This window comes from Bos grunniens, chromosome 7 (genome assembly GCF_055505025.1).
Source record: "Bos grunniens cultivar Pamir isolate PY7600 chromosome 7, Bosgru_T2T1.0, whole genome shotgun sequence".
Classification (NCBI taxonomy): domain Eukaryota; kingdom Metazoa; phylum Chordata; class Mammalia; order Artiodactyla; family Bovidae; genus Bos; species Bos grunniens.
The window spans coordinates 94,037,657-94,065,352 of NC_141171.1; the positions used below are offsets into that span (position 1 = coordinate 94,037,657).

General features: G+C 41.1%; 1 protein-coding gene and 1 long non-coding RNA gene across 28 annotated transcripts in view; one reads left to right on the forward strand and one right to left on the reverse strand.

Annotated features, from left to right (window-relative positions):
• MCTP1 (multiple C2 and transmembrane domain containing 1) overlaps positions 1 to 27,696 on the reverse strand; it is a 721,660-nt gene that overhangs the window by 5,558 nt on the left and 688,406 nt on the right. For 26 of the 27 annotated variants that reach the window (XM_086413169.1, XM_086413151.1, XM_086413144.1 and 23 more), the window contains 2 exons: positions 13,485 to 13,594; positions 9,631 to 9,740 (listed from right to left, as the gene is read on the reverse strand). The exons of the other annotated variant lie outside the window; for it this stretch is intronic. In XM_086413169.1, the coding sequence (XP_086269295.1) occupies positions 9,631 to 9,740; positions 13,485 to 13,594 (220 nt within the window). The remainder of the gene's footprint in view (positions 1 to 9,630; positions 9,741 to 13,484; positions 13,595 to 27,696) is intronic. 27 annotated transcript variants of the gene reach the window in all.
• LOC147369983 (uncharacterized) lies at positions 1,890 to 17,625 on the forward strand. Its single transcript, XR_015168292.1, has 2 exons — positions 1,890 to 2,196; positions 16,866 to 17,625. It is a non-coding gene; the product is annotated as an uncharacterized LOC147369983 (long non-coding RNA).

The following is a 27,696-nucleotide window of genomic DNA, read 5'->3' on the forward strand; positions in this document are numbered from 1 at the left end:
TGAGATGCTATCTCATTGTGGTTTTAATTTGCATTTCCCTAGTGGCTAGGGTTATTGAGCATCTTTTCATGGATCTGCTGGCCATTCATACGTATCTTTGGGAATATGTTTGTTCAGGTCCTTGGCCCATTTTTATGATGATTATTTTGCTCTTGGGTTATATGGGGCCTTTATTGGATATTAGCCCCTTATTAAAAAGCCTCTTAAAAAAAAAAATAAAAAGCCTCTTGATGAAAGTGAAAGTGGAGAGTGAAAAAGTTGGCTTAAAGCTCAACATTCAGAAAACAAAGATCATGGCATCTGGTCCCATCACTTCATGGCAAATAGATGGGGAAGCAGTGGAAACAGTGTCAGACTTTATTTTTCTGGGCTCCAAAATCAACTACAGATGGTGACTGCAGCCATGAAATTAAAAGACGCCTACTCCTTGGAAGGAGAGTTATGACCAACCTAGATAGCGTATTCAAAAGCAGAGACATTACTTTGCCAACAAAGGTCTGTCTAGTCAAGGCTATGGTTTTTCCTGTGGTCGTGTATGGATGTGAGAGTTGGACTGTGAAGAAGGCTGAGTGCCGAGGAATTGATGCTGTTGAACTGTGGTGTTGGAGAAGACTCTTGAGAGTCCCTTGGACTGCAAGGAGATCCAACCAGTCCATTCTGAAGGAGATCAGCCCTGAGATTTCTTTGGAAGGAATGATGCTAAAGCTGAAACTCCAGTACTTTGGCCACCTCATGTGAAGAGTTGATTCATTGGAAAAGACTCTCATGCTGGGAGAGATTGGGGGCAGGAGGAGAAGGGGATGACAGAGGATGAGATGGCTGGATGGCATCACTGACTCCATGGACGTGAGTCTGAGTGAACTCCGGGAGTTGGTGATGGACAGGGAGGCCTGGTATGCTGCGATTCACGGGGTCGCAAAGAGTTGGACACGACTGAATGACTGATCTGATCTGATCCATATGGTTTGCTAGTATTTTTTTCCCATTCTGTAGATTGTCTTTTCACTTTGTTGATGGTTTCTTTTGCAATGCAGAGGCTTTTTGGCTTTATAGAGTCCCACTTGTTTGTTTTTAATTTTGTTGATTATACTTTAGATGTGATTTTCAAAAACTGTTACCAAGATCCATGTCAGGGAACTTCTTAAAAAAGGTTTTCTGCTAGAAGTTTCATTGTTTTAGGTCTCACAGTCCATTTCAAGTTATTATTTTTGATTAGTGTAACATAGGAGTCAAGTTTCATTTTTTACATGTGACTGTCCAGTTTTCCCAGCCCCATCTATTGAAAGGACTGTCTTTTCTCATTGAGTATTCTTGGCTCCCTGGTTAGATATTAGTTTACCATATATGCTTGGGTTTTTTCTGGGCTCTCAATTTTTGTCTCAAAATACACAGCTTTGAAAACCAACTTGCGTGTTCAGACTTACCCTCTCCAGGACCCAGCATGGAAACAGCTGATCCAGGGGCAACCAGATCTTTTGGGGGAAAGGATCATTTGTTTGCCTCCAGGCACTGAAGGGAAGTCATCTAGGGAAGACATCTGATTTGAAATGTTCAGGAGCCTGCCTACTTGGGGAACAGAGACTGGCAGCCATCCTTTTTCTTTTCTTTCCTGACAGGAACCATCTCTCCCCAGCTACCTCACTCCAGCCAGTTGGTACCATCTTCATGCCTACCCTCTGCCATGCTCCAGAGCACCAGCATCTCCCTGAGGGGAGCTGTCACACATCTGGTGCCCGAGGTTTTATGTCTATGAGGCAGTTCAAGATGGCAACCTAGGACAATCATGAATTCATCTCTTCGAGACAATCTCACCATAAACCCCAGGCCCAGTGCAGCTACCCACCATCAGGAGGAAGCTCACAAACCCACAGCTTCTCTCTGAGTAGCCAGGAGAGAAGTTCTTTTGTACACCACGTAAGGCACCTCAGCTTTTAAGACCTGCACCTGAGAGATGAGCCCTCCAGGCACCTGGCTTTCAAAACCAACAGGCTGCAGCCATGGGACCCAGAAGCCTGCAGTGAAAGGAAAATAGCTCTTAAAGAGCTCGTGAGCACTCACTCATCACAGGACCCAGCACAGAAGCACAACTGTCTGAAAGATGCCCAGGTTCTATGTGAAGAAAGTCCACCTACTGATCTTAAGGTGTTGGCCAGAGAGGCAGGAACCTGCTGGGATACTCTCTGGGGATGGAAGCTGGTAAGTCCCATCTTTGAGCTCTGCCTGTACTGCACTTCAGAGCACCAGTATCTCCTGGAGGGGAACTTTTATACCTGTCTAGTGTCCTGGGTTTTGTGGCTGCCACCCAGGGGGCTACCCCTTGAGTGTTTGGCTCTGGAGGCTAGGGGACTTGTATTCCTGGGTCTGTGGAACTATGACATTTGGAGAGACAGTTCTTGGCAGACCACCACTCCCAGGGGACCAGACAGCAAACAGACACACTCCCAGTCTTTCCAAGAAAGGGGCTATTTGCTTGTCTGGGGGCTTTGGCCTAAGGGGCAGGATTCCTGTCTGGCCCACTTAGAGGAGCCTCTGGAAGGGCTGTCAGGAAACAGTGGAGGCTGGAGGATGCAGTCATTGCCTTCTCCAGCCGGCCAGCATCTCCCAGAGGCTTGTCTGGTGCCCCAGTGTTTGCAGCTGCTCTCAGGAGGCACCCCTACATTGCCTAGTTCTGGTGGCCAGGGGACTGATGTTTGCAGGTTCTAAACGACTGTGACCAATGGAGAAAAGAGTTCTGACACCCTCTGGGCACAGCAAAAAGTATAGACCAAGGAGCTCAGTCTCTCTGTAAAAACAGGCCTGTAAGCTTATGGCTGCAGCCTGAGGGGCAGGCTTCTAATTAAACACACATCTAAGGGCTGACTGTGAACCGTTCCAGACACCTCAGAGGGACGCTCTTACACATGTCTGGTGCCCCAGTTTTTTCAGCTGCCACCCAGGGAATGCCCCTTGACCACCTGACTCTGGAGGTCAGGGGAGCTGGTGTGCCTGGGTCCGCTAGAACTGTAACACCCAAGAGACAGATCTCAGCAAGCTGCCCCCACCAGGGCACTGCACAAACGGGAGACTGAAACACACCCCCAGTGTTTCTGTGAAAGAAACCTACATGCTTGTTCTAGAGCTTTGGCCTGAGGCACCACTTTCAGGTTTGGCACAAATCTGAAGGCCTGTGGAGGGACCCTCAGGGAACAGAGGCCGGGGGTGCTGTCATTGCCACTCTCCCTCACCACGGCTCATCAGTTATCTCACAGAAAGGAGCTTACAGACTCAACCCGATTTTTGTGACTGTCACCCAGGGGACACCTCCAGATCCTCTGGCTCTGGCAGCCAGCTGGGCCTACACTTGCAGCCCCACTGTGTGTATTTGCTTTAAAAGCTGCAGCCCAAAGGGCTGACGTTCAGTGAGCCTGAGTCTAGGTGCTGACTGAGAGCCTCCTGTTCGAGACACTGACAGGTCTTGGCACATCCTCAACTACTGAGAGCTAAGGCAAAGTTGGATAATAAGGTTCATCTTCTACACAAGACCACTACTTCCAGGCTGGGAGAGGTGGCTCTTTCATCTAATGCATAGGAACCTACATAGAGATTCAAGCAAAATGAGGGACATTTCATATGGAAGAACAGGATAAACCTAAGGGGAAAAAGTCCTTAATGAAACAGATGCTATTTACCTGATAAGGAGTTCAAAGTCATGTACATAAATATGCTCACCAAATTCAGGAGAGTATGGATGAACACAGTGAGAACGTCAACAAAGAAATAACAGAGGAAGTACCAAATAGAAGACACAGAGCTGAAGCATAAAATAATTGAACTGAAAAATACACTAGAGGGATTCAACAGCAGGCTAGATGAAAAAAAACACAAAGGATCGGTGAAACATACTAACGTTTGCACTATAGGGAGTCATAGAGGAGGAGAGAAAAGAAGGCAGGAAATGTGTTTTAAGAAATAATGGCTGACAACTTCCCTAATCTGGGGAAGGAAACAGACATACAGATCCAGGAAGCCTACTGCTGCTGCTAAATTGCTTCAGTCGTGTCCGACTCTGTGTGACCCCAGAGACGGCAGCCCACCAGGCTCCCCCGTCCCTGGGATTGTTCCAGGCAAGAACACTGGAGTGGGTTGCCATTTCCTTCTCCAGTGCATGAAAGTGAAAAGTCAAAGTGAAGTTGCTCAGTCGTGGCCGACTCTTAGCGACCCCATGGACTGCAGCCTACCAGGCTCCTCCATCCATGGGATTTTCCAGGCAAGAGTACTGGAGTGGGGTGCCATTTTCTTCTCCTCCAGGAAGCCTAGGGAGTTCCAAATAAGAGAAACCCAAAGAGACCCCCATCAAGACATATAATTAAAATATGAAAAGTTAAGGACAGGTATAATGAAAGCATCAAGAGACTAACAACTTGTCATGTAGAAGAGAATCTCCAGAAGTCTGGGCAGATTTTTGAGGAGAAACTTCACAGACCTGAAAGAGATGGCATAATGTATTCAAAGCACTGAAAGAAAAAGAAAAAAACTTCCAAACAGGAATACTCTATTCAGCTAAGCTATCCTTCAGAACTGAAAAATTGTTTACCAGACAAGCAAAAGCCAAGAGTTTATCATCACTAACCTGGCCTTATGACAAATGTCAAAGAGATTTAAGTCAAAAAACTGTGCTATAAGTAGCAAGAAAACACATGAAAGTATAAATGTCACTAATAAAGGTAAATAATAAATGTAGTGGATTATTTCTAAAACTATTATGAAGATTAAACAACGAATATAGTAAAAATATAATTAGTTAAGGGATACACAGCATATTAATTTTAAAAAGGTAAAATGTAACATGAAACATGGGGAAACAAAATCTAGAACTTTCAAATGCATTCAAACTTAAGTTTTTATAAGTAAGCCTTGCAGTAACCGTATAGCAAAAGCCAACAGTAGATATATGGAGCAATAATTACTTCAAATGAACTAAATTTTCCAATCTAAATACATAGAGTGGCTGAGTGAATTAAAAAAAAAAAAAAAAACAAGCCTCTTCTATATGCTGCCTTTGCGATGAAGTCAGATGTGAGGGCACACGAGACTAAATGTCAAGGGATGAAAAAACATATTCCATGCAAATGGAAACCCAAAGAAAGCAAGGGAAGCTATAACTTACATAAGACAGACTTTAAAACAATCCAAATTGGAAAGGAAGAAGTAAAACTGTCGCTTTTTGCAGATGACATAACTTTATATATAGAAAATCCAAAACACTCCATCAAAATACTGTAAGAACTAATAAATGAATTCAGTAGTTTCAGGATATGAAAGCAATGTATAAAATGCTATTGCATTTCTATATACTACAATGTACTACCAGAGATAGAAACAATCCCACAATTTGTATGGAACCACAAAAGTCCCCCGAATTGCCAAAGCAGTACTAAAAAAGAATAAATCTGGAGCTATCACACTCCCTGCTTTCAAACTATATTACAGGCCCCTCATAACTAAACAGTATGGTATTGGCATAAAAACATGACATGGATCAGTGGAACAAGATAGCCCAGAAATAAACCCATGCATATATAGTCAATTATTTACAACAAAGCAGCCAAGGATATACAATGGGGACAGTCTCCTCAATAAGTTGATGTTGGGAAAATTGGACTGGCACAGCAAAAGAATGAAGCTGGACTATTACGTCATTTATAAAAATTCAAAATGGACTGAAACTGGAATGTGAGACGTGAAAGCATGAAACTCCTAGGAGAAAACATGGGTGGTAACAAAGTAACCCAGTGGGACTGCGTCAAGTTAAAAAGCCCAGCAAAGGAAACCAACAGAAGAAAAGGAACCTACAGAATGGGAGAAAATATTTGCAAATCCTCTGCCTGATAAGGGGGTAGGCAAAATACATTAAAAACATACACAGCTGAATAGTCAAAAACTACAAACCAATTAAAAAACAGGCAAAGGATATGAATAGATGTTTTTCTAAAGAAGACAGATGGCCAACAGGTACATGAGATGCTCAATATTACCAATCATTAGGAAAAGCAAAATACAAACCACAGTGAGATACCACTTCACACCTATCAGAATGACTGTATCATCTAAAAGACAGTAAATAACAATTGTTGGTGAAAATCTGGAGAAAGGGGAACCCTTGTGCACTGTTGGAAGAAATGTCCACCAGTGCAACCACTATGGAAAATCCTTTGGCACCTGATGCAAAGAGCTGACTAATTGGAAAAGACCCTGATGCTGGGAAACGTTGAAGGTAGGAGGAGAAGGGGACGATAAAGGATTAGGTGGTTGGATGGCATCATGGACTCAGTGGACATGAATTTGAGCAAACTCTGGGAGATGGTGAAGGACAGGGAGGCCTGGTGTGCTGCTGTCCATGGGGTCCCTAGAGTTGGACAGGACTGAGCGACTGAACAACAGCTATGGAATAAAGTATGAAGGTTCCTCCAAAAATAAAAAATAGAACTACTATAATCCTAAAATTTTACTTCTGGGTATCTATCTGAAGAAAACAAAAACACTAATTTAAAAATACATGTGCACCCCCATGTTCATTCAGCATTATTTATAATAGCCAAGACATGAGAACAACCTAAGTGTCCGTTCATGGGTGAACGGATAAAGCTGTGGTGTACATACGCACAATGGAAGATTATTGAGCCATTAAAAAACAACTGGCAATTTGAAATGTTGCCATTTGTGATAACGAGGATTGACCTCAAAGGCATTCATTATGCTAAGTGAAATAAGTCAAAGACGAATACTGTAAGATTTCACTTACATGTGGAATCCTTAAAATACAAACAGAAACAAAGCTCATAGATACAGAAAACAGACTAATGGTTACAGAGGTGGGCGAGTGGGCAGTGGGTGAGGGAGTCAAGAGGTACAAATTTCCAGTTATAAAACGTCACGGGAGGCTTCCCTGGTGATCTAGTGGTAAAGAGTCCACCTGCCAATGCAGGAAACATGGGTTCGATCCCTGATCCAGGAAGATCTCATGCACTGCAGAGCAGCTGAGCCTGAGCACCACAACTATTGAGCCTGTTCTCTAGAGCCCGCGCTTCACAGCTAGAGATTGGCCCCCACCTGCCACAACTGGAGAAAAGCCCACACAGCACCAAAGTTCCAACAAAAAATAAGAATTTTTAAATGTCATGGGGATATAGCATCCAGCATGGCGACTAGAGTTAATAATGCTGTAATACACATTTGAAGGTTGCTAGGAGAGTAGATCTTCATCACACGGAAAAAAATGTTTCCATTTCCCTATCTCTGGCATTGAAATTTTTAGAAGCCAATTTTCCTTTTAAATTACAAGAAATTTAAATTTAATGCTTGCAAAAGATGCTGCTGTGATTGACTTACTTGGATCACTTCTTGGATTAGAACAGCCAAGAACCATTAAAATGAGGCATATCCACCCAAGCTAAATTATCCAACAGTGAACCCTTTGCACTACCTGGAGAGCAAATATGGATGAAGAGCAGATAACAGGTGGATTTGGAGCTAGTATACAAAAAAAAAAAAAAAAACCTGATGAGGTAGAAATGTCAAAATAATGTATAAAACTAGAGTTATCTGTTCTTCATATTCTATGGTATAATGTAGAATTTCAGTTGGATAAGTCTACTGTGTTAAATTTATATGGGACTTAATAAATTAACAAGCATATTCACATAAATGTAAACAAAGAGCTTTTTGTGAAATCAACAGACTGGGTCACAAAGCAGAGCATCTGGGCTCTTCTTCAAGGATTTTGGCAGAATAATGCAATTATGATTTGGTCTCTGTCTCCCCATGTGAGACCCATGTCTTAAATTTCTGTTTAATATTTCAGCAATCACCTACCACTAAAGGAATACTGTTCTTTGTTTTATTTTATTTGATGAAACAAGAGACCCAAACACATTCTCTGAAAATTACATTTAAGACAGCTTGCCAGTGAGGCCACCCCAGGTTATACGGCCAGATGTCTGCCGTGGGCTCCACTTTCTGACAGCCTGGGGAAAAGAAACCAGAAGTTCCCCACCTATCACAACTGAGATGGCAGATCTGACCTGGGTAGGTTAGAGGTAATAAACTGCCACACCTAACGCCCTACCCTAATGCCTTCAATAAAACAGCATCTGTTTTAAATATCAGAGGAAGGAATGCAAGAACATACAATCGGGTCCCAAGAACATAGTGGGGGAAATACCTCTTCCCTTGGATAATGAAAGCGCTCTCCTGTTTCTTTAGATTATAGGAATTAAGACAAGAAAACATAATCACCCTTCCCTTCACCCTCCACTCCCTACCCAAGATGTATAGGTAATGATGGTGATAAAAAGGGCAAGAGGCTTGCTCAAGATATGACAAGACAGCCAAAAAGAAGAGCGAGATTCAAGGATTTTAAGACGGGGGGCCTGGAGACATCAGACCCTTTTCCATTTTATTCCAACATATTTCTTTAAAAGCCTTGATAGGAAAAGAACAAAACTTTGCTTTTCATCTTTTTGCTTTAAGTGTAAGTCCCATGTTTTCTGAAGTTAAAACCCATTTGGCTCTCTGCATTTTGTATAAGTTTAGTAATCTCAGATGTATGCAGGCCAGGGGCAAGTAGAGCATTCTACTCCTACCCAGTCTCTTTCTCTCTCTCTCTCTCTCTCTATATATATATCTCTCTCTCTCATTAATGTAGTTTTATACGTTCATCAATCTCAGAGACTGAAAATTGACTTTTCCAACCAAAAGAATTTTGTTGGGTGAGGAAAAGCAAACTACGAAGAGTGCTGTAAGTACCACCTTAAATAGAGTCTAAAGTGAAGTCGCTCAGTCGTGTCCAACTCTTTGCCCCCATGGACTGTACCCCACCAGGATCCTCCATCATGGGATTCTCCAGGCAAGAATACTGGAATGGGTTGCCATTTCCTTCTCCAGGGGATCTTCCCACCCCAGGGATCGAACCTGGGTCTCCCCCATTGCAAGCAGACACTTTACCATCTGAGCCACCAGGGAAGCCCTAAATAGAGTCTAGGTACATAGGAACTGTCAGCATGCAGCATAATTGCATTAAAAATTAGGACACCCCCTCCCCAGATAGCACCTTGAAAGTGAGATTTTATAGAAGCATTCTTGTTCAGCACACACAGAGCGGAGGTTTTTGTTCCCGAGCAGCCTTCCGATGCCAAAGACCCTCTTCCTGTTTCCTAGGGGTGACCTCTTAAACATGCAGCCGTATACAGCACCATGCTTACGGACACTTCCACAAGATAAAGTACCACAGCACAAAAGCATATTGTCCTAAATGCACCTTACAGATCGCAGTGCCTCTGTTTACGTGTAAGTGGTGAAAATAAATCAGAGTGCTATCTAGACAAAGCTACACTTTGATGTATGGAGAATCTGCACCAATACATGTTTATAGTATGATGGAGCCTATGGTGCCAGATAAGAGAAATGCATTTTGCAGGTAGACCTAAATCTTCAGACTGTTGTGATTTTTAACTGACCTGTCTCTTTTCATCATAGAATAGCTTCATGACCATAAATACAGGGAACTACTGACAGTATAACTCATCCCTTAAAAATAGTTTGTTCTTAGCAGCTATGACAGTTTTTTTTTTTTTTTAAAGAGGCTTTACTTACCCCAGACAAGGACAATGTATCGCAGCGGAATGAAGTACAGGATGACTGTGAACGCACAGAGGGCTACAATGGCCAGCCAGCTTAAGAATGGGACGGTCCAGTTGAAAGTACTGAATGAGAAATCAAACACATCAGCAATCTGAGCACTTCACACTTTTCTCAAAGATGAAAATGAATGTGACTACAGATCTAGGAAAGATTTATTTCTTTGGGGAAGAGATGCCAGTGGTCGTGGGCTTTCCTGAATACAGGACCCAGGTAAGGGGTGTTGACATCAACCCCTCCACATTGGCTGAGGTGACTTCAGGGTGTAAAGTCGTCATACTACTTGGGTGACTTCCTAGGGTTTAAAAATCTTTTTCTACTTCTAAAACTAGTACTCAATCTTGTTTTCTCCAACTTCTCATAGAGGAGAATGCCCCTGGGTCTACCATTCTTTCTTCTGTGAACTCTCACATAGAATTACCCACACTGGAAATAAAAATATCGCCAGCAGTTGTCTATAGACCTAAATCTTAACACTGTAGTGGAAATCCTCAGAACTTTAGAAATCCTTAGAAAAATACTTTCCACTTCAGCTATGTTTCAGATGGAACTAGAAGTCAGCAAGGGGAAATTTTGAAAAACTTTGTTCCCATCATTGCCCTCCTCCCAGCAGTGCATAGATAATTAGGAAGTAAAGCTAGCATTATCTGCTGTTCTCCCTGCATTGTTTCAGCAAAGGAGAACATGGCACAGTTGAAGACTACAAAGGAAGTTGAAGCTGGAAAAGGGTGGGCTTTTGATAATGTAGAGGGTTAGAGCCAGGGATGGACGCAAGACTGAGTATTGACAGGGATAAAACATCAGAACAAAGAACAAAAGTGGGATCAACGAACAGAAGGAGAAGTTATACAAAATAGTACCAAGAAGATGGGAAGGACTTCAATGGGACAAAAAGGAAAAATCACGACAGAAGGCAAACAGAACATGGAAAGAACAGATATTTTCAGGCTTTTTGTGTAGAACATCCGTAGTAAGTCTCTGATAGTTTTTAAGAGAGAATGACAAAATTATAAACAGACTCACTGCGTGGAGCCTTCGAGGTCAGGTATATGAACCGTGTCTCCATTTACAGGCATACTACTGCTTCAGTGCTTGGCCCCCAAGGAGGAACTAACGTATGTTTGAGTGACTCTTTAGCATAATTTAATAAAAACAACCAAAATAAGTAGCAAATCTGTGTTCAAAGCCTAGATTCTGTTTTGTGACTTTAGGTGGTTGACCTCTCTGAGCATCAGCTTTCCTGGTATAAAATAGGGACAGCTTTCACTGTATCCAGAAAGACTGGCAGTGATGGCAGCGTGTTTTCGTGAATCAAGCTGATGTTATTTAGAGCCATTAAGCTCCAGAAGTACTGTACAGCACTTCTTGGCAGTGAGAAGGGCCCCAGAGACACTTGGAGAAAATACTGAAATTGTACATGATACGGATAACTGTCAGTGTTTATTTCTTATAATTTCCTGGTAATGGATGCTCTATTCACTTGGACTGGGTTTTTCCAGAGAAGTCTGTAATCCAATAAAGGATGTTTGTCAAGAGATTTTCTCATGTACTACCCTTCAGCCTAATACTTAAAGAGTCATTCCTTAACTTTGTGGCATATGACTTGCTTTTTATCTTTCTCTAGGTCACATCTCCTAAATTTTTTTTCCCCCAATAAAAAAGCCACAGTTTGATCGAACTGGGTTGTCTTATTTTTAGTAACTCTTGGGGTCTGGCTTTTCTGTCATGTTTTTTTATGTCCTATGGCCAGAGTGAGCGTCCTGTAATTGTCACCAGGTAAAGGAGCATGCCTTCCCTCCTCACTGACGCCTGTAGTTCCCTTGCTTCTGCCCGCTGTGGAGAGAACAGAAGGCTGAGGGTCTGTGTGCTCTCCCGTGGTTGAGCTCAGAGCCATCCGTCACACCATCCTCACGCGGAAAACCCTCCTCCTGGGCAGCCTCACTGAAGTGCTCCCTGTGTTCTTATTCCTCTTGAAAGGATAAATGGCAATGAATACCAGTGTAGCTAATGTCAGAGGAAAAAAGACCGCCCTTTTTATTTCCGCAGTGCATCATGGAATCTAAATCTAGAATGTGATCCTATACCATTCCCTACCAAGAGATGCTATTCAAGAAAATTCTGGGAGGATTATTTCATAACAAGATGTAATTATGGAGACTTCCATTTTGCACTTAAAAGATTGCATCTAAATCTGCTTTCTAGATAGATCCATTTTATCCAATGTGACTCCAGGGGAGTTTCTCTCATTTTAGTAGTCCAAAGATGATTATGCAGAAGAGAGTTCCAACAAGACTCACTAGATTCTAGGCTATGTTCTTGTACCTCAGCCTACACCTCTATCTCTGTCTACCCCTTAGAAAGTTCGATCAAATCCAGTTTTCCCCACGGCTGGTCCACAGCCACGACCTGGTTATTTCCTTCAACTGGCCATGGTCTTTTCCAGTACCGGTTTGAGGTCTCCTAACACCCAGAGTCACAAAGAAGCCTCGCCCCTTCAGGCACTCACAGTCCTGACCTCAGAGCTGACCCGGGGTATTCTGCTGTAAATGAGATATTCCTGTCAGATAGTCCACACACTATACCTCAGGGAAAGGACAACACCCAGTAGGGAAATGCCCCATTTAGGACTTTACACTCTGCTTCTGCAGAAAGGTTGTGGAGAACAAGGAAACATTTCTTAGAGATGGAAAAACACGAAGAAGAAGAAAGATGTGGAAATCAATCTTTAGAAGTCTGATACTGAATGTTGCTTAAAAGTCCCATTTGGGAGTCAGAGGGAGGCTGTTGTGTCTAATGTGAGAAAGTGGAAACTCAGCACCTATGCATATGTGGAAATGTATTAAAAATTATACAAAATAAAATGCATTATGCCTTGAAACATGAAAGGCACCAGATGAATGACCCACACCTTTAAATAATTTACTCCTTTCAATTTCTGTGTATGCCCAAGCATCCAAATCTGCTGCATACTTTTGGTTATGAATAATAAACAATGAATAGAGATATGAAACTAGAAACATATAGGCTTATCCAGGTATAAAGCACCCCTTCTTGAACAGACCATTTAGAAATCATTATGCAGGCCAATTTTCATGTAGTTTAGTGGCATAAGCCCTTAGTATACTTTTCACTGATTATTAATTATAAATCTACCTTACCATTTTTATAATAAAAGTTGTTTTAAAATATATATTAGTATATAAGATAAAATAAAATGCAAATTATGTTTCTTAATTTTACTTTTGTTCTCTGTGAATCTCTAATTCCTAACTTTTAAATTATAAAAATTGTTTATTTTCTAAATGACAAAGTATTAGTTTATTTCATCTATAATTATGATCTCAGCTAGTTAGAATTGAAAGAATATTTTCCAGGGTGCTGTTTATAATATTTTTCTAATTTAACTTTATTGATGAAACTAACTTGACCAATAATAAAATACAGGTGTGTCTTGATTACCTGAAATCCTCATTTAACTGGGTTTATTTTTTTTTTTTCTATTGCAATTTCTTATTCTAAGAACAAAGTCTCGTTGTGAAAATGTGCTAAAATTTAGGACGGTGTTATTTTTTTCAAAGCTACAAGTATGACTTCTTTCCAACCAATATGTTCTAAATTTCAAGGAGCAAATTGACAGAACTTTCATAAAACCAAAGACTGGCAGAAACAAAGTAAATAATGATGAAACTGAGCAATAGATCACCCAGACGGAGTGTCCCCTGCCAGAAAGAATGTGGCATTTCACCCTCTGAGAAACAAATGGACACTGTCCCCCAGAAAGCCAGGGCTCGCATGTCAGCATCACTCACTTCTTTATCCTTTCGCCAAAGGAAGCCACTTCATCTAGGATGTTCTGGACACTGATACATACCTCCTGGATGGCATAAATTTTATTTATAAATCCCTTTTTTTCACTGTCCTAAAACACAATAAAAAAGAGATTCTATGTGAGTAAAGGTATCTATATCCTTCAGGGCTTGAATTCTTTTCACTGTCAACACTTACATTCTTAAACATAAATGAACTTCATTTTTCCATGGATATAAGTGGATGCATGCAGCCCCTGAAAATTTTAGACAAGAAGGGAGGTGGAGCAGGAAGAGCACTCAGCATTGGAGACCTGTGTCAGTGTACAGGTGGCTGCAAAGCACAAGACTCAGATTCTGTGGCTCTTGCCCTGATGAACAGAAACATTTCAGCAGGGGGACAGGAAGCGTGAAGTTGTAAGAGGGAAGTCAGGTCTCAGAATGACCAAATCTGGAATCTCTGCTGACCCTGGGCCCACCATGACATGATACTTAGCAGACCCAGTTTTCTGGCCAACACCCACAGACCTAAGTTCGGTCTTGGCTCCAGATTATTTTAATAGCAGGGAATGCTGGGTGCAAATAAGACCTGTAAGCAATGAAAACTGCAAAAAAAAAATTTTTTTTTTAATTAAAAATAATAAAATCAACTGAAATCCAGTAAGTGGACACTTCTAGACAGCACCTTAGGGACAGCAAAATACATAGCCTGGGCCCTGTCTTAAGAATAGAGCTACATACTTCATGCTCTATTAGTCAGGGTTCTAACTAAACATTTTCCCCCTATTTGTATTTAATTCTTCCTTTTAAAACGTGTGCTGGCCCTAAGCTGTGTGCTCCAGCAGATGGGTGATTAGTCAGGGTTCTAACTAAACATTTTCCCTCTATTTGTATTTAATTCCTCATCTTAAAACTTGTCCTGGACCTAAGCAAAGCTGGTGTGTGCTCCAGCGAATGGGTGCAGATTGAGCATAAAGCACCCAAAGAGTGGTGTGAACCTGGGGGGTAATGTGCACGTTTTGTAATTTTAGACCCAGAGGAAGAAATAATGGTGGCCTTTCACGATAGAAAATTCTGCTTAGTAGCCTGGCACCAAAGGCACTTGCCTAGGCTGTTTGGTGGAGACCATCCAACCCATGACTCCATTTCTCCATGCCAGCTTGAATCTCTGTGGAAATGTAGATCCAATTTCATTACTTTTAACTTCTGAACACTTGCACACTGCCAGAACACTTGAGACCTCATGTGGCAGTCAGTGCTTGCTGGAAGCAGCCAGGAAACCAGAATAATAATGTCGTCATGTTGCACATTTACATACTGACTTTCATTTTAGCAGAGTCTAAAGCACTTTGCACTGTGAACACTTGCTGGGGCTGGCATCCTGCCACCTTGGAAAGTGAGGGCAAGTGAATGACAGGTGTGTGGGCAGCCTCCAAGGACAACAGGGTACAGTGGGATTGGGGATGTGGATGCCAGTTTCATAACATGATCTGTAGATACCAGTTACTTAGAGCCTTCACTTTAAATTTAATTCCCACAGGAGATACTGCCTACATGATTCATCTCACTTATGCCAAACGGACTGTCAGGCAATGAGGTAGATGAAATGCATGAGGCTCAAAGTTTAGAGAACAATGACACACTCTCGGAGTCCCCACTGTCTTCAAAAGTTGCCCTTCACTTGTCATTACAAACACGGGTGCATCGATTTCTGGTCTTTTTTCCCCTCCCCAGGAATAAAACAAAATGCATTCATTTCACCTATGCAATTTGTACATTTTAGAATAAAATGGACAACCAGTGGCTCCTTCTTGTTCCTTTTATAATTGCAGAATTGGTCTGCTCTAATAATCTCCACAGCCTTCAGTGTTCTCTGTCAAGCACCAGCTAAGTTCATTTACATCTATGAAGTAATGTGTTCTTACAAAATATTTTTCTACATGCAGAATAAGTTGAAGATGAAGCATGCTGGTTATACAATGAAAGTTTACTGAGAATAAACTCTAACCAGTCTGAAATTATGAGGTGAAGAATATTTCTTTCACAATAGCAAAAAAATGTATAAGGTACTTAGCCATACCTTAAAAAGAAATGCACAGAATCTTTATTAAGAAATTAGAGATAATATATTTCTGCAATGGAAGACTGAATATTAAAAGAATGTATTCTTTTAGTTGAACATAAAATTTTAATTTTGCAAGCAAATCCTGATGTGTTTGGTGTAAAATGGGGAGAATTTGATGAAGTATTTTTAAAATTTGGAAGAGTACCTATAGCTAAGCAATGTTTGCAGAAGAGAAATAATGAGAAAGCACTTATTGTACCAGATATTTACATAATTAAAATATGAAAGATGAGCATTAAAAGAGGAATCGTTGTATGATAAAGCACCATCATAAATCTATCATAAAGAAGGAAATATTATGTTACTGGGTAATTGCTTTAACTATTAGGGGAAAATTATATTAAATCATGCCTTAATAGATTTTCAAACCTATTTGAGATAGTTCAAATCTACCTCAGCATCTGTCTCAAACTAAAGTATCCCAAATATACATTAATTTAAAAGCAAATAACTAAAAAATTATAAAAGCAGAAGAAAAGATAGGTAAGTTATTTACTGACCTTGGAATAGGAAAGAACTTTCTAAACATACAAGCAGTAAAGAAAATCACAAAAATAATTAGTAGCTAAAGTTACATAAAATAAAAACATATCAAAAGTTATAAATGTAAAAGGCTAAGTGGGAAAAAAATTTCAAAAATATGACAAATGAAGGGATGGGATTTCTAGTATATTCAACAAACATCCGAAGCAGTTTTCATGGCAGTTTTTTTTATAGTAACAAAAATCATTAACATGTTGGGTATAATTAATTATGTTAATACAAATGATAAGACTATTAGGAAATCACAAAATACTGCTTAAAAGAGTGAAAATACTTATGATCTACTAGAAATTTAAAAGAATGGGAAGTAAATGTAATATACAGCATAATCCTAACATTTTTGAAACGGGTAGGATGGAAAAATGATGAAGGGAATATGTCAAAATATTAAAGGTAAAATGGATGTTTGCCTTCCTCATGCCTTCTTATAATATTCAGATTCTTTGCAATCAATATATTTTACTTTTATAAACAGAATAGTTCCCTGATTTTCTATAACCACTATAAAAGTAATAGGGATAGAAGACATAAATGAATCAGCACTCACTGGACATGATTTTATATGGTTTATCTGCTTTTTCCTTAATTTATTTTTTGTATTCTAAATTATTTTTAGAAGTAAAATGTAAACACTCATTAAGCACCATAAAATGCTCTTCACATAGCTCATTCAGTCCTCACCACCATCCTCCAATGTATTTTTCCCTACTTTACAGAAGAGAAAACAGGCTCGTGGTAAATGACAGCACTTGGAATTAGGACTACGACTAGCCAACTCCAGAGTCTATTCTCTGCATGATATACTGTGACCTCATTCTACCCAAGAAGATTTCAGTTCCTGCCCAAGATCCCTGTGAGGATAAACAAGAAGAAAAGACTTGCAAAGATTTGGAAACTTATTATTATAAACACCATGATCAGCAAGAAAATGAAATCTAGAAACTTGATTCAAAAATGGAAATTGGAAGGTTGTTAGAAACCACCAGATTTAACATTAATAATGCAGTGTGCAAATATAAAATACGAGCCCTTCATTAATAAGATGTGTCATTTTAGGCATCTACAAAGACTATTTTTAGTAGATACTTTAAATCCAAGTACTAATGTTGAGTATTGGCTAAAGAGTTTTTTAAAATCTGCTCATTTAAAATTTTTCTTCCTTCTGCATACCCATCCCACCCTCCAAGCTTGTCACCCCTGGCCACCAAAATTCAAAATAAAAAAGTCTGGAGTGTTGGCAAATTTTGAAAAGGAAATGCTTTGGGATAAAATTTTTTATTTTAAAATCTTTCATCAAATTCTATATTCCTCCACTGAGGTCTCCAACCAATGAAGTAATTACTCTTTATATACAGTATATGACCCCAAACTGCAATGGGTAATGGAATTGCTCTGTGTTGCTTTCCAATATTTCACACTTTTTTCATTAATGTTCAATACTTTATTAGTAGAGAATAAATTGGTACATTTCTTTTATTGTCGTTTTTACTTTCCTTTATAAACCAGCCTGGATGGAAAAAAATATCATAGGGTAGTGAATCATTGAAAAGCTTGGAAATGACACTATTGTTTCCTTTTTCTTTTTTAATGCATTATTAAGGTTTCTTTTCAAGATGTAAAAAGAAACTTACCCATAAAATAGAACTAGAACTGTAAATCTGAAAACATGTGAGATGTATATTATACAAGTTTTTTTTTAATAATTCCATATGATTTTTAAAATCTAGTTATTTTCAGTAGTCCACAAAATATCCATAACTGCACACCTGAAATACAGTGACTTTCATAGTCACCTATTTTACTATCATGTATCCCATTAGAAAATGCACTGGATTTTCCAAAAGAACTCTCTGGTCCTTAGCTGTGAGATATTTAGGAAACTCTCAAGACCTAAGGAATCAATATGTGCTCCCATTCACAGATTCTGTTCCAAAAGAGAACAAGAAGCCAAGGTGATAGGTGTCAGGGGATGTGTGTTCTGTGGGGTTGGGCTCCTTGTGCACCCAGCTGCATCCTGCCAGTCACTCACACCAACGAGGTCACTGTCGGTCCTGTTCACGTCAGAGAAAATGAATCTGTTGGACACCTGTGCTGTGTTCAACACAGCAGGCGTGTAGAACATGTTGCTCAAAATATTGATGTTATAAAATTCAACTTACTTCACTTTCTAGGGTGAGAGCGTGTCTTAAGAGTGTAAAGGGGGAGTGCTATGAAGTCTCATATCAGGACGAGCACAAAACAGAACTGTCCTAGGAAACCAGAGCATATGTTCACCTTACTTATGATCTTCTGGAGGAGGCATGCAGATGTGCACCCCAGAGAGCTCATCTGGACCATAATTTTGCTTTTCCTTTAAAGTCCCGCTAGGTAACCTCGCAAAAGGTGAGCAGTAAGACTTAGGATATTTGCTATGATACATAATCGTGATAGTTTACTGTGGACTGCAGCTCTTCTGTGAGCAAATGTAGCACCAAGTATACAACTGTGTTTGGAATATGTTTCGTGTGATTTATTTTTTATACTAAAGATGGTTTTAGTGTACAGCTTTCTTAGTTCACTCAGTAAACTTGGTTCACTCACCTGGTCTTTTCACTCATGCCCTGCAAAACCGACTTCCTCTCGGATCTATACTTCTAACCTATGGAAATGTTAGACATGAGGTATTGGTTGAATAAAAGCACATAAAGTGGCAAAATGTTTTCTTTGTGGCAATATTCCTTCTTTTTTTCAGGCATAGGAACCTACCTTGCAGCCTTAAATCTAGAATACTGAAATTCTCAGAGAAATCAACAACTCACAGGGACTCTTGACTACTGAATCTCATCTCAGTGTCTTATTCAGTTTTTATGATATCAAATCTTACCCAGGTTACTGGGTGCCGTGGCTCTTTTTCCAACATTCACCTTGAAAATAGGAACCCTCCACTGAAATATTAAAGGTGTCTCAGGTATGGTTAAGGCTAAGAAGACAGATGCAGGGGGCTTCCCTGGTAAAGAATCCTGCCAATGAAGGATCCCTGATCCGAGAAGATCCCACATGTTGTGGAGCAGCTAAGCGCACGCACCACAACTGCTGAGACTGTGCTCCAGCGCCCGGGAGCCACAACTACTGAAGCCCAGGCAGCTAGAGACTGTGCTCTGCAACGAGAGAAGCCACCACAGTGAGAAGCCTGCACGCCACAGCCAGAGAGTAGCCCCCATCGCTGCAACCAGAGAAAAGTCCATGCAGCAACGAAGACCCAGCACAGCCAAAAATAAATAAATACAGAATTAAAAGGAAAATAAAGTCTGTTTTGTCTGAAGTATTGCTACCCCAGTATTTAAAAAAAAAAAAGATGGACACCATTTAAGACAGTATATTTTCTTTTAAAAAGTAAGAAGTATTGTTATCCCATTGTTTTAAAAAAAAAAAAAAGATGGACACCATTGAAGTCAGAATATTTTCTTTTAAAAAGTAAAACAGTTCTCAAAAAGATTTACGTTTCACGGTTATAAAGAGGACTAAGTTAAATAAGATAAACCACATAGAGCTCTTAGTACAATATCTGCTGCAAATAATATAGCAGAAGTAGTATAGCAGTAAAACTTGGGATACAGTTCCTTATCAAGACAATTCAAATTATTTTTTATCTATTTTTGTTCCTTTGAAACAAAATTTTGAAATATTAGAACTCCTCAATATATCTAGAGGAAGGTAGGGCAACCCACTCCAATATTCTTGCCTGGAGAATCCCATGGACAGAGGAGCCTGGTGGGTGACAGTCCACAGGGTCGCAAAGAGTTGGACACGACTGAAGCGACTTGAGTATGCCTAAACATATGAAACCTCTTATGCGTGTTTAGTCGTGCCCCAGATGACTTTGTGTCAACTTGTCAGATTCCATTTTAGAAAGTGATATTAGTTTCTTTATAATGTTACATTGAGTTTTTTTCCCCCCTCCTTCTGCTGACTTTACATGTTTTCTTTTTTTTTCCCCCAGAATGAACATTTACCTGGTCTTAATTTTTTTTGCTTCCTCTATTTAGTATACTTTGCTTTCCAGTACTCATTTTCTACAGTACAATTTTTAATCACATTTAGTTGTGCCTCACCCCATTAATGTTATACATTCTGCATGTAACTTTAAGTGAAGTGAAAGTGAAGTCGCTCAGTTGTGTCCAACTCTTTGTGATCCTGTGGACTGTAGTCCACCAGGCTCCTCCATCCATGGGATTCTCCAGGCAAGAGTACTGGAGTGGGTTGCCATTTCCTTCTCCAGAAAGGTGATTGCAAAATAACAAAAATTTGGAAAGCACTATCCCTTGGGCCAAGCAATGAAAACGGGCATTTAAAAATGGCAGCTGGCACTCTTAAAGGTTTGATGAAAGCCAGGAAAGAAAGAACAGAAGAAAACAAGGGCAAAGAAAGGGAGGGAGGAAAAGAGGGAAGGAAAGAAGGAAGGAGAGAGGGAAAAGGATGAAAGAGCAGAAAGAGGAGACTGAAGGAAAGAGAAAGGAAACGGGAGAGGAAAACTTGAAGAAGGGACACCCCACGGGACAGGAGGATGAGGAGCAGACAAAGAACCTGGGGGAAGTGAAGGTGAATATTCTTGAAGATGACTTGAAGCCAGGCAAAAACGAAATCGTTCACTACCCACCTTAAGTTCTAATTTTTTATTATTTGTAAAAAGGCTATACATAAAATGTTACCTTTCCATTAAATATAAATGTAGATAAACCTTACAGAAAGTACCCAGGCGGCACAGATGAATCTGCTGTTGGGAGGGAGAGTTCCCTGGAGCCCAGTTTCTTTCTACTCAAAACCCTCATGTAGACCTCGAGGGATGTACCAGTCTCCCTCTCTCTAAGCATTTAAGAAAATTCCTTGTAACTGTCCAGTTAGTTCCTGTAATCGCTTGAAAGATCAGGGCTATATATCAGTGTCAAAACCTTTGACTAATCTCCTTGCCAGCAGGCAGGAAGTACACTTTCCAGGGGGCGGTGCTATAGATGATGCCATCTCTTGGCGCTCTGTCCCAGGAGACCGCTCTGCTTTCAGATGGACTCTCAAGGGAAAGGGCCACAAGGCCTGGCTCCAGGCTGACCTCAATAGAAGCCACAGCAGAAGCCCCAAGGCTGCTGTTCCCAAGCAACCAGACAGGAAAATCAGTGACAAAGGAAACCTTCACCCAGGACAGTCCAAGTGTTGAGATAAGAATTCTGCAAAGTCAAAATGCACGCATTGTAGAAAGGTCTAGAAAATGTGTAAGCACACTCAGGATTATGGTGGCCTAAGACAAGTCACTGTCTGTCCTTGGGATCCTTTGAAAAAAAAAAAAAAGGTTAAATTAGGTGTGTCCTAAAAAATCCCTTCTGGTGATGATTAGCCAGTTTACAGAGGAGATAGCAAGGCTGTGGAATAGCCTCTGCCCCCGGGGCTATTTGGCTGATTTATTTGAGGACACCGTTTATTTGAGGACATGGCCGGGAACAGAGTTTCTCCTGTACTTTCTATGGGCCCAGTACTGTCAGCCTGACTGCCGATAGGGAGCAGAAGCCTGGGCTTGCTTCTGGATCTAAACAGCAGTGCCGGGCGAGTTCTTCTTTATCCCAGTTTCTAATGAAAAAGTTGTGTGTACATGTGTGTTTAAAAGCCTCTTTCGAAATCATTTGTTTCATTTCCAGATGTGTTTTTAAATCTGACTGGAGTTCAAATGCACAGCTTAGGGGGCAACTGAGTTTAGGGAAGGCTGTAAACCTTCTAGACAACCATAGTCTTCAGCTCAGTCACTCAGTCGCGTCCGACTCTTTGCGACCCCATGGACTGCAGCACGCCAGGCCTCCCTGTCCATTACCAACTCCTCGAGTTTACTCAAACTCATGTCCATCGAGTCGGTGATGCCATCCAGCCAGCTCATCCTCTGTCGTCCCTACTCTAGATTTCTGACTAACTGGCTCTTTGGTTAACCCTAGTTCAGGTTGTGCTTCCATTATGGCCTTAACTGCGTGATTTTGAGCAATTTACTTATCTTCATCTGTAAAATGGGGGTAATTATGGAGCCTCCCTCCTTGATGGTTATAAAATTGAGTTTAAAGCATTTACTGCAAATGTCTAGAACACAGAAAGTGCTTAGTACATACTAGCCATTAATGTTACTTAACAGCTTGAAGAGACTGAAAAGGAAGCACTGAAAAACTTTTTAAATGATAAATTTTATTAAATATTCATAAAGATGAGAATTTTCTCCTCCTTATTTGTGATACCTAAGGAATACTATGCTTATATAATTTCTTTGTCATTAAATTCAATCAGGTTATCTCTGGTTGTATCATTTTACATAAGCATGTATCGATTTACTTGATCTTTGCAACAGTCACACAAGGGTGAAGGGTATTATTACTCTCATTCCCTACATGAGCAAACCAAAGACCAGATGCCTTTCATCCCAACTCAAACTTCTACCCCCATCTATGCTCACTCTCGTTTGGTGCCCCCAGCTGTATCTGTCCTCATCTGAGATACGGGATTTGAAAAATGAGGAGTCAATTCATCTCTTTACAGTATTCCCTGCTTGCTGAAAGCTGCACACTCTCTAAGGCCGAAGTCAGTCATACTCAGCAAAGCATACACCTTTTTCTCATGTGATTTTTATCTGTCAGCACTTATGCAGGTAACACTTCCCATTAAATCAGTGGGTTTTTTCTTCAACGAGCCTCATGGCTGAATCAGAGCCAGGATTTATTATTTTATTTTAAACAGCACGAGCTTTGCTGCCAATCTGCTTACTAAAATAGTAGTTTTAAAAAGATTCCTTTTACTAACTATACAAAAAAAAAAAAGCATATACATGAAGGTATGGAACTCTGGAAGATGTTTTCTTGAATAGGTTTGTTTGAAATTGTTCACCTCGTATAGGACTTTATTAAGCATTTTTAACTTATCTTCCCACTTGGATGGCAGGGGCAGGTGGTTTCCCCATTTTATGGATAAGGAAAGGGAGGCTTGGAGAAGTTAGGGTCTCATTAGTTAGAAAGAGTTCCTGGGATTCCAGGTCTCATGACTGAAACTGGACTCCTTTCAGGTCACTGTCAAAAAGCCATCAAGTAACATATGGTATTTCTTCACTACATTGTTTTAGATATTTAAACTTGGCTCTTCCTAAAAACTAATCTTGAGTTTAATCAAATTGTGTGAGCAAAGAATCACATTAGTGTTATAAAAGCAACGCTCTCTGTGACATCTCCGAGACCGAGTAAGGATTACTTTGTGAAATCCGGAGGCTATTTCTCTTTACAAATATTTTACAAGACAAACTTGTACCTTTCTAAAAAAAAAAAAAAGAAAGCACATCTGTTGTAAATTACTCCCTTAGAGAAAGAGAGAGAATCACCCTCCTTTCTTCCCATCAGAGCTTAAAAGAGATTTGTTGACATATTCTAAGGCCGGCATAGACAAAACAGTACAGGAAGGAGGAGGCGGTCAGCAGGACCAGGGCTTGGCTTTGCTTAAACTAATTCCACATGCCCCATGAACCATTAGCTGTTTTTTATTTCCTGCTCTAAAGATCTGTAGTGAAAATAATCTGGGGTAGGGAAAAGCTGCATTTATTTTTTTTTCCCCCAACAAGATGCTGTGTTAGCAAATAGAACATATGAGCCACCTTCAGCAAAGCAAGGTCTTTAATAATCCATTTTTCAAACACTACTGGTATTTCCTTTCCAAACAGAGATGGACTCCGACTGGAATCAATTTCATCATTTGTACGGTTACAATTGCCAAGTTTCTGGAAATAATTGCCATTTAAATACTGGATAATATTTTTTTTATATGAAGCCAACAACAGTTTTATTGCTATTTAATTTCTGTGATTTGTTTGTTTGCTGTAAGTTTTCGGGGTTCTGAGAGCACAAAGTTTGGGGATAGAGAAAGGTCTTAAGAACAAATCAGGGAAAATGCAATGTCAAAGCCATGTTGATGGCCTGACTTGAATCCACCAGACAAGGGAGATCAGCATTAGGAAAAAATAATTTGTTCCACCATTTGGGGCTTTTCTTCCTCAGTTTCCCTATAAACTGCATAATCTAATATGTGTGCTCAGTCACTCAGTTGTGTCCGACTCTTTGCGACCCCTTGGACTGTAGCCTGCCAGGCTCCTCTATCCATGGGGATTCTCCAGGCAAGAATACTGGAATGGGTTGTCATGCCCTTCTCCAGTGGATCTTCCCAACCCACAGATTGAACCCAGGTCTCTCCCACATTGCAGGCAGATTCTTTACTATCTGAGCCAGCAGCGAAGCCCATAATCTAATATAATCCACCATTTCAGACCTGGCCATAATGTAGCAAGTTGAGGACAAAATTGAGAACTTAATTGTCCTCTTTAAGAAGACAATAGGGCTCTTCAATGAAATTCAACAAAACAGAGGCAACGTGGGTACAAATAAAGGGCATGCTGAATTTGAAGGGAACTTGCCCATCTTTCTTTATCGATGCCATATGTAGCACGTCCCTGAAAAATAACTTTGTGCTCGACGGGATGCTGCTGATATATGAGGTGGGCCTACCCCCTAAACCCCTTTCTTACTGCAGACTAAATCACAAAAACAGGCTCATCCTGAAATCAACCTGGAAGAAAACAACAAAGGCCCACTCTATCACACTGATAGCAGCTCCTGGGCCTGTCCTAATCAGCAGATGGCAACACTGTGGGCTTGAATCCTGCTGTGTGCATTTTACAGCCACGCAAACTTGTACAATTTACTCAGCCTCTCAGGTTCTCAGTTTCCCCACCAGTAAGATGGAGATAATGTCTACCTGAATGTTGATATGGGAACAGAAAGAAATCACATACATAAAGCCACTGGCACGTTAGTAGATATTATATACTGATTAGTTTCCTTCTCCCCACTAATTTTCCTTGTTCCCAAGGGGAAACATTCTCTTCTTCTTTTTTGCCTAATTTCCCTTTCTCTTATTGTCTTTTTTCTTTTCTGAGTTTTAGAAGCCGGATAATCATTAACTTCATTCCCAGGGGCACTAGTGGTAAACAACTCCCCATCAATGCAGGAGACAGGACAGACTTAGGTTTAATCCCTGGGTCAGGAAGATCCCCTGGACAAGGGCCTGGCAACCCACTCCAGTATTCTTGCCTGGAAAATCCCAAGGACAGAGGAGTCCCATGGGCAGGCTACAATCCATAATGTCACAAAGAATCGGACACGACTGAAGCAACTTACACACACACATTTGAGCAGTATCAATGGCACCCCACTCCAGTACTCTTGCCTGGAAAATCCCATGGATGGAGGAGCCTGGTGGGCTGCAGTCCATGGGGTCGCGAAGAGTTGGACACGACTGAGCGACTTCACTTTCTCTTTTCACTTTCATGCATTGGAGAAGGAAATGGCAACCCACTCCACTATTCTTGCCTGGAGAATCCCAGGGACGGGGGAGCCTGGTCAGCTGCCGTCTATGGGGTCGCATAGAGTCGGACACGACTGAAGTGACTTAGCAGTAGCAGCAGCAGCAGTTTAGCCAAATCTCAGTCCATTTCCTTCATTCATTCATTCGATAAATACTTACTGAATACCAACTACATGTAAGACACTATTCAAAACTCTGGGCAGATGGTAATAAGCAAGACAGCACCAAACAAACATGTAGGTAAATGAAGAAGAAAAATCATAGAAAGTGAAAAAGGTAATGAACAGAGTCAAAACAGGTGCTTGGGCTGGAGAGTGACTCAGAGCTCTAAGAGGGCTACCCTGGGGACAAACTTCATCCCTGAGACCCACTTAGGTTGGGAAGATAGAAACTCCTCCGGGCATTTCAGACACACAGAAATTCACTCAGAGAAGCCGCTACACTGAGAGTAAGAATGTGACAGACATCGGCGAAGCAGGAAGCCACTCCCAGAGGGAGGGGGCGTCATCGGGCCAGATGCCAGACCACGTGGATGAACCAGGACAAGAGCTGGAGCCATGGTCGCGACTGCTTGGCGGTACTCGGGATTATGCAGGAGAGGGTATCTCTGGAAAATGTCTCCAAAGGTGGTGGTGTTGGGGGCAGGGTGCAGGAAGAAAGAGGAAAACACAGAAAGAAGGAAATTTTCCAATTTTTCTTCCTTCTTCCCTCCTTTCAGCACCTCCCATCAGCCAAGTCCCCCAAAGCCATTGTCAAGAGAGCTGGAAAAGCTGGTGTGTGGGAGAAGGGGTCCGGGGAGACTGATCTGGAAGCCAAAGGCTGACCACTAGAACAAGGCAGGAACTCACCAGGACAGACAATGCACAAGTACTAAGGAGAAACAAAGTGAATTCCTCGGAGGAAACAAAGGATGGCCACCGCTGGGAGCCAAGTGGAGAGGGGAGTGGAGCAAGAAGGTATCAGAGAAGCGGGCAAGGCCACAGACGGCAAGTCAAGCAAAGCGAGCAGCGGAGATTTTATTCCAGGCCTGATGGGAAGCCATGGGAGAGTTTCAGGCAAAAAAATAAAAAAAACAGAATCTAATTTACATTTTTAAAAGACCATTTAGGCATAATGGAGACCAAGAGAGGAGGTTATTATTGCGGTCCACCAGGGGATGAAAGCTTAGACCCAGGTAGGCATATTCAGGATGTTTTGCAAAAAAAGTCATCATAGACATGATACTAAGATTGGATCTACAAGGTAAGAAAAAGAGAAATCAAAGAATTGCCTATATTCTTGGTTGAGGGACATGGTAAATGAGGCTGTTTTTGTTTTGTTTTATTGAACTAGAGAAGAGTAGAGGAATAGCAAACTTAGGGGAGAAAGGAGACGAAGGGATGCATTTGGGCCGCAAAAAATATGCCTGTTAGATATTCAGGAGGTGACATCAATAGCTGGATGGAGGTATGAGTCGGGGCTGGAGATACAGATTTGGAAGTCCGTGGCATGTAGAAGGCCCACAGAGTCCTGGGAATAAGAATACCCAGGGACAAGACAGAGTCCCAGGGCACAACAAAATGTGGCTGTTAGGCAGACCAGGAGGAGCTAGCAAAGCAGACTGAAAAAGACTGAAGTAGAAGAAAAATGAGGAAGAGGCATCTCAGAAGTTAATGGCAAGTGTGTCCAGAAGAAGGGAGGGGTAATCTCTCTGAAACTCTGCTTCAGCAAGGTCAAGGAGCCCCTGTCCGTGGGTTTTTCACCAAACGGAGTTTACTGACAAAAGCAATTTTGGTTCAGCGGTGGGGACAGAAGCTTGGGGTGGACGGACTGGGCAATGAGTGAAAAGCAGACACATTGCAAACAACTCTCTCAGAAAGTCTGGTTGTAAAGGGGTGCTAAAAAATGGGGACGGACTGGCGAGTATATGCATGGGGTCAAAGAGGGGATTTTGCTTTTTTTAAGATGGGAAATGCAGCCTTACTCAAATGGTGATCTGCATTTTAGCAAGATTCCTGGGTGATGCATACACAAGGTAAAATTTGAGAAGTGCTCTGCTACCTCGTGGGCTTCCCTTGTGGCTCAGCTGGTAAAGAATCTGCCTGCAATACGGGAGACCTAGGTTCAATCCCTGGATTGGGAAGATCCCCTGGAAAAGGGAAAAGC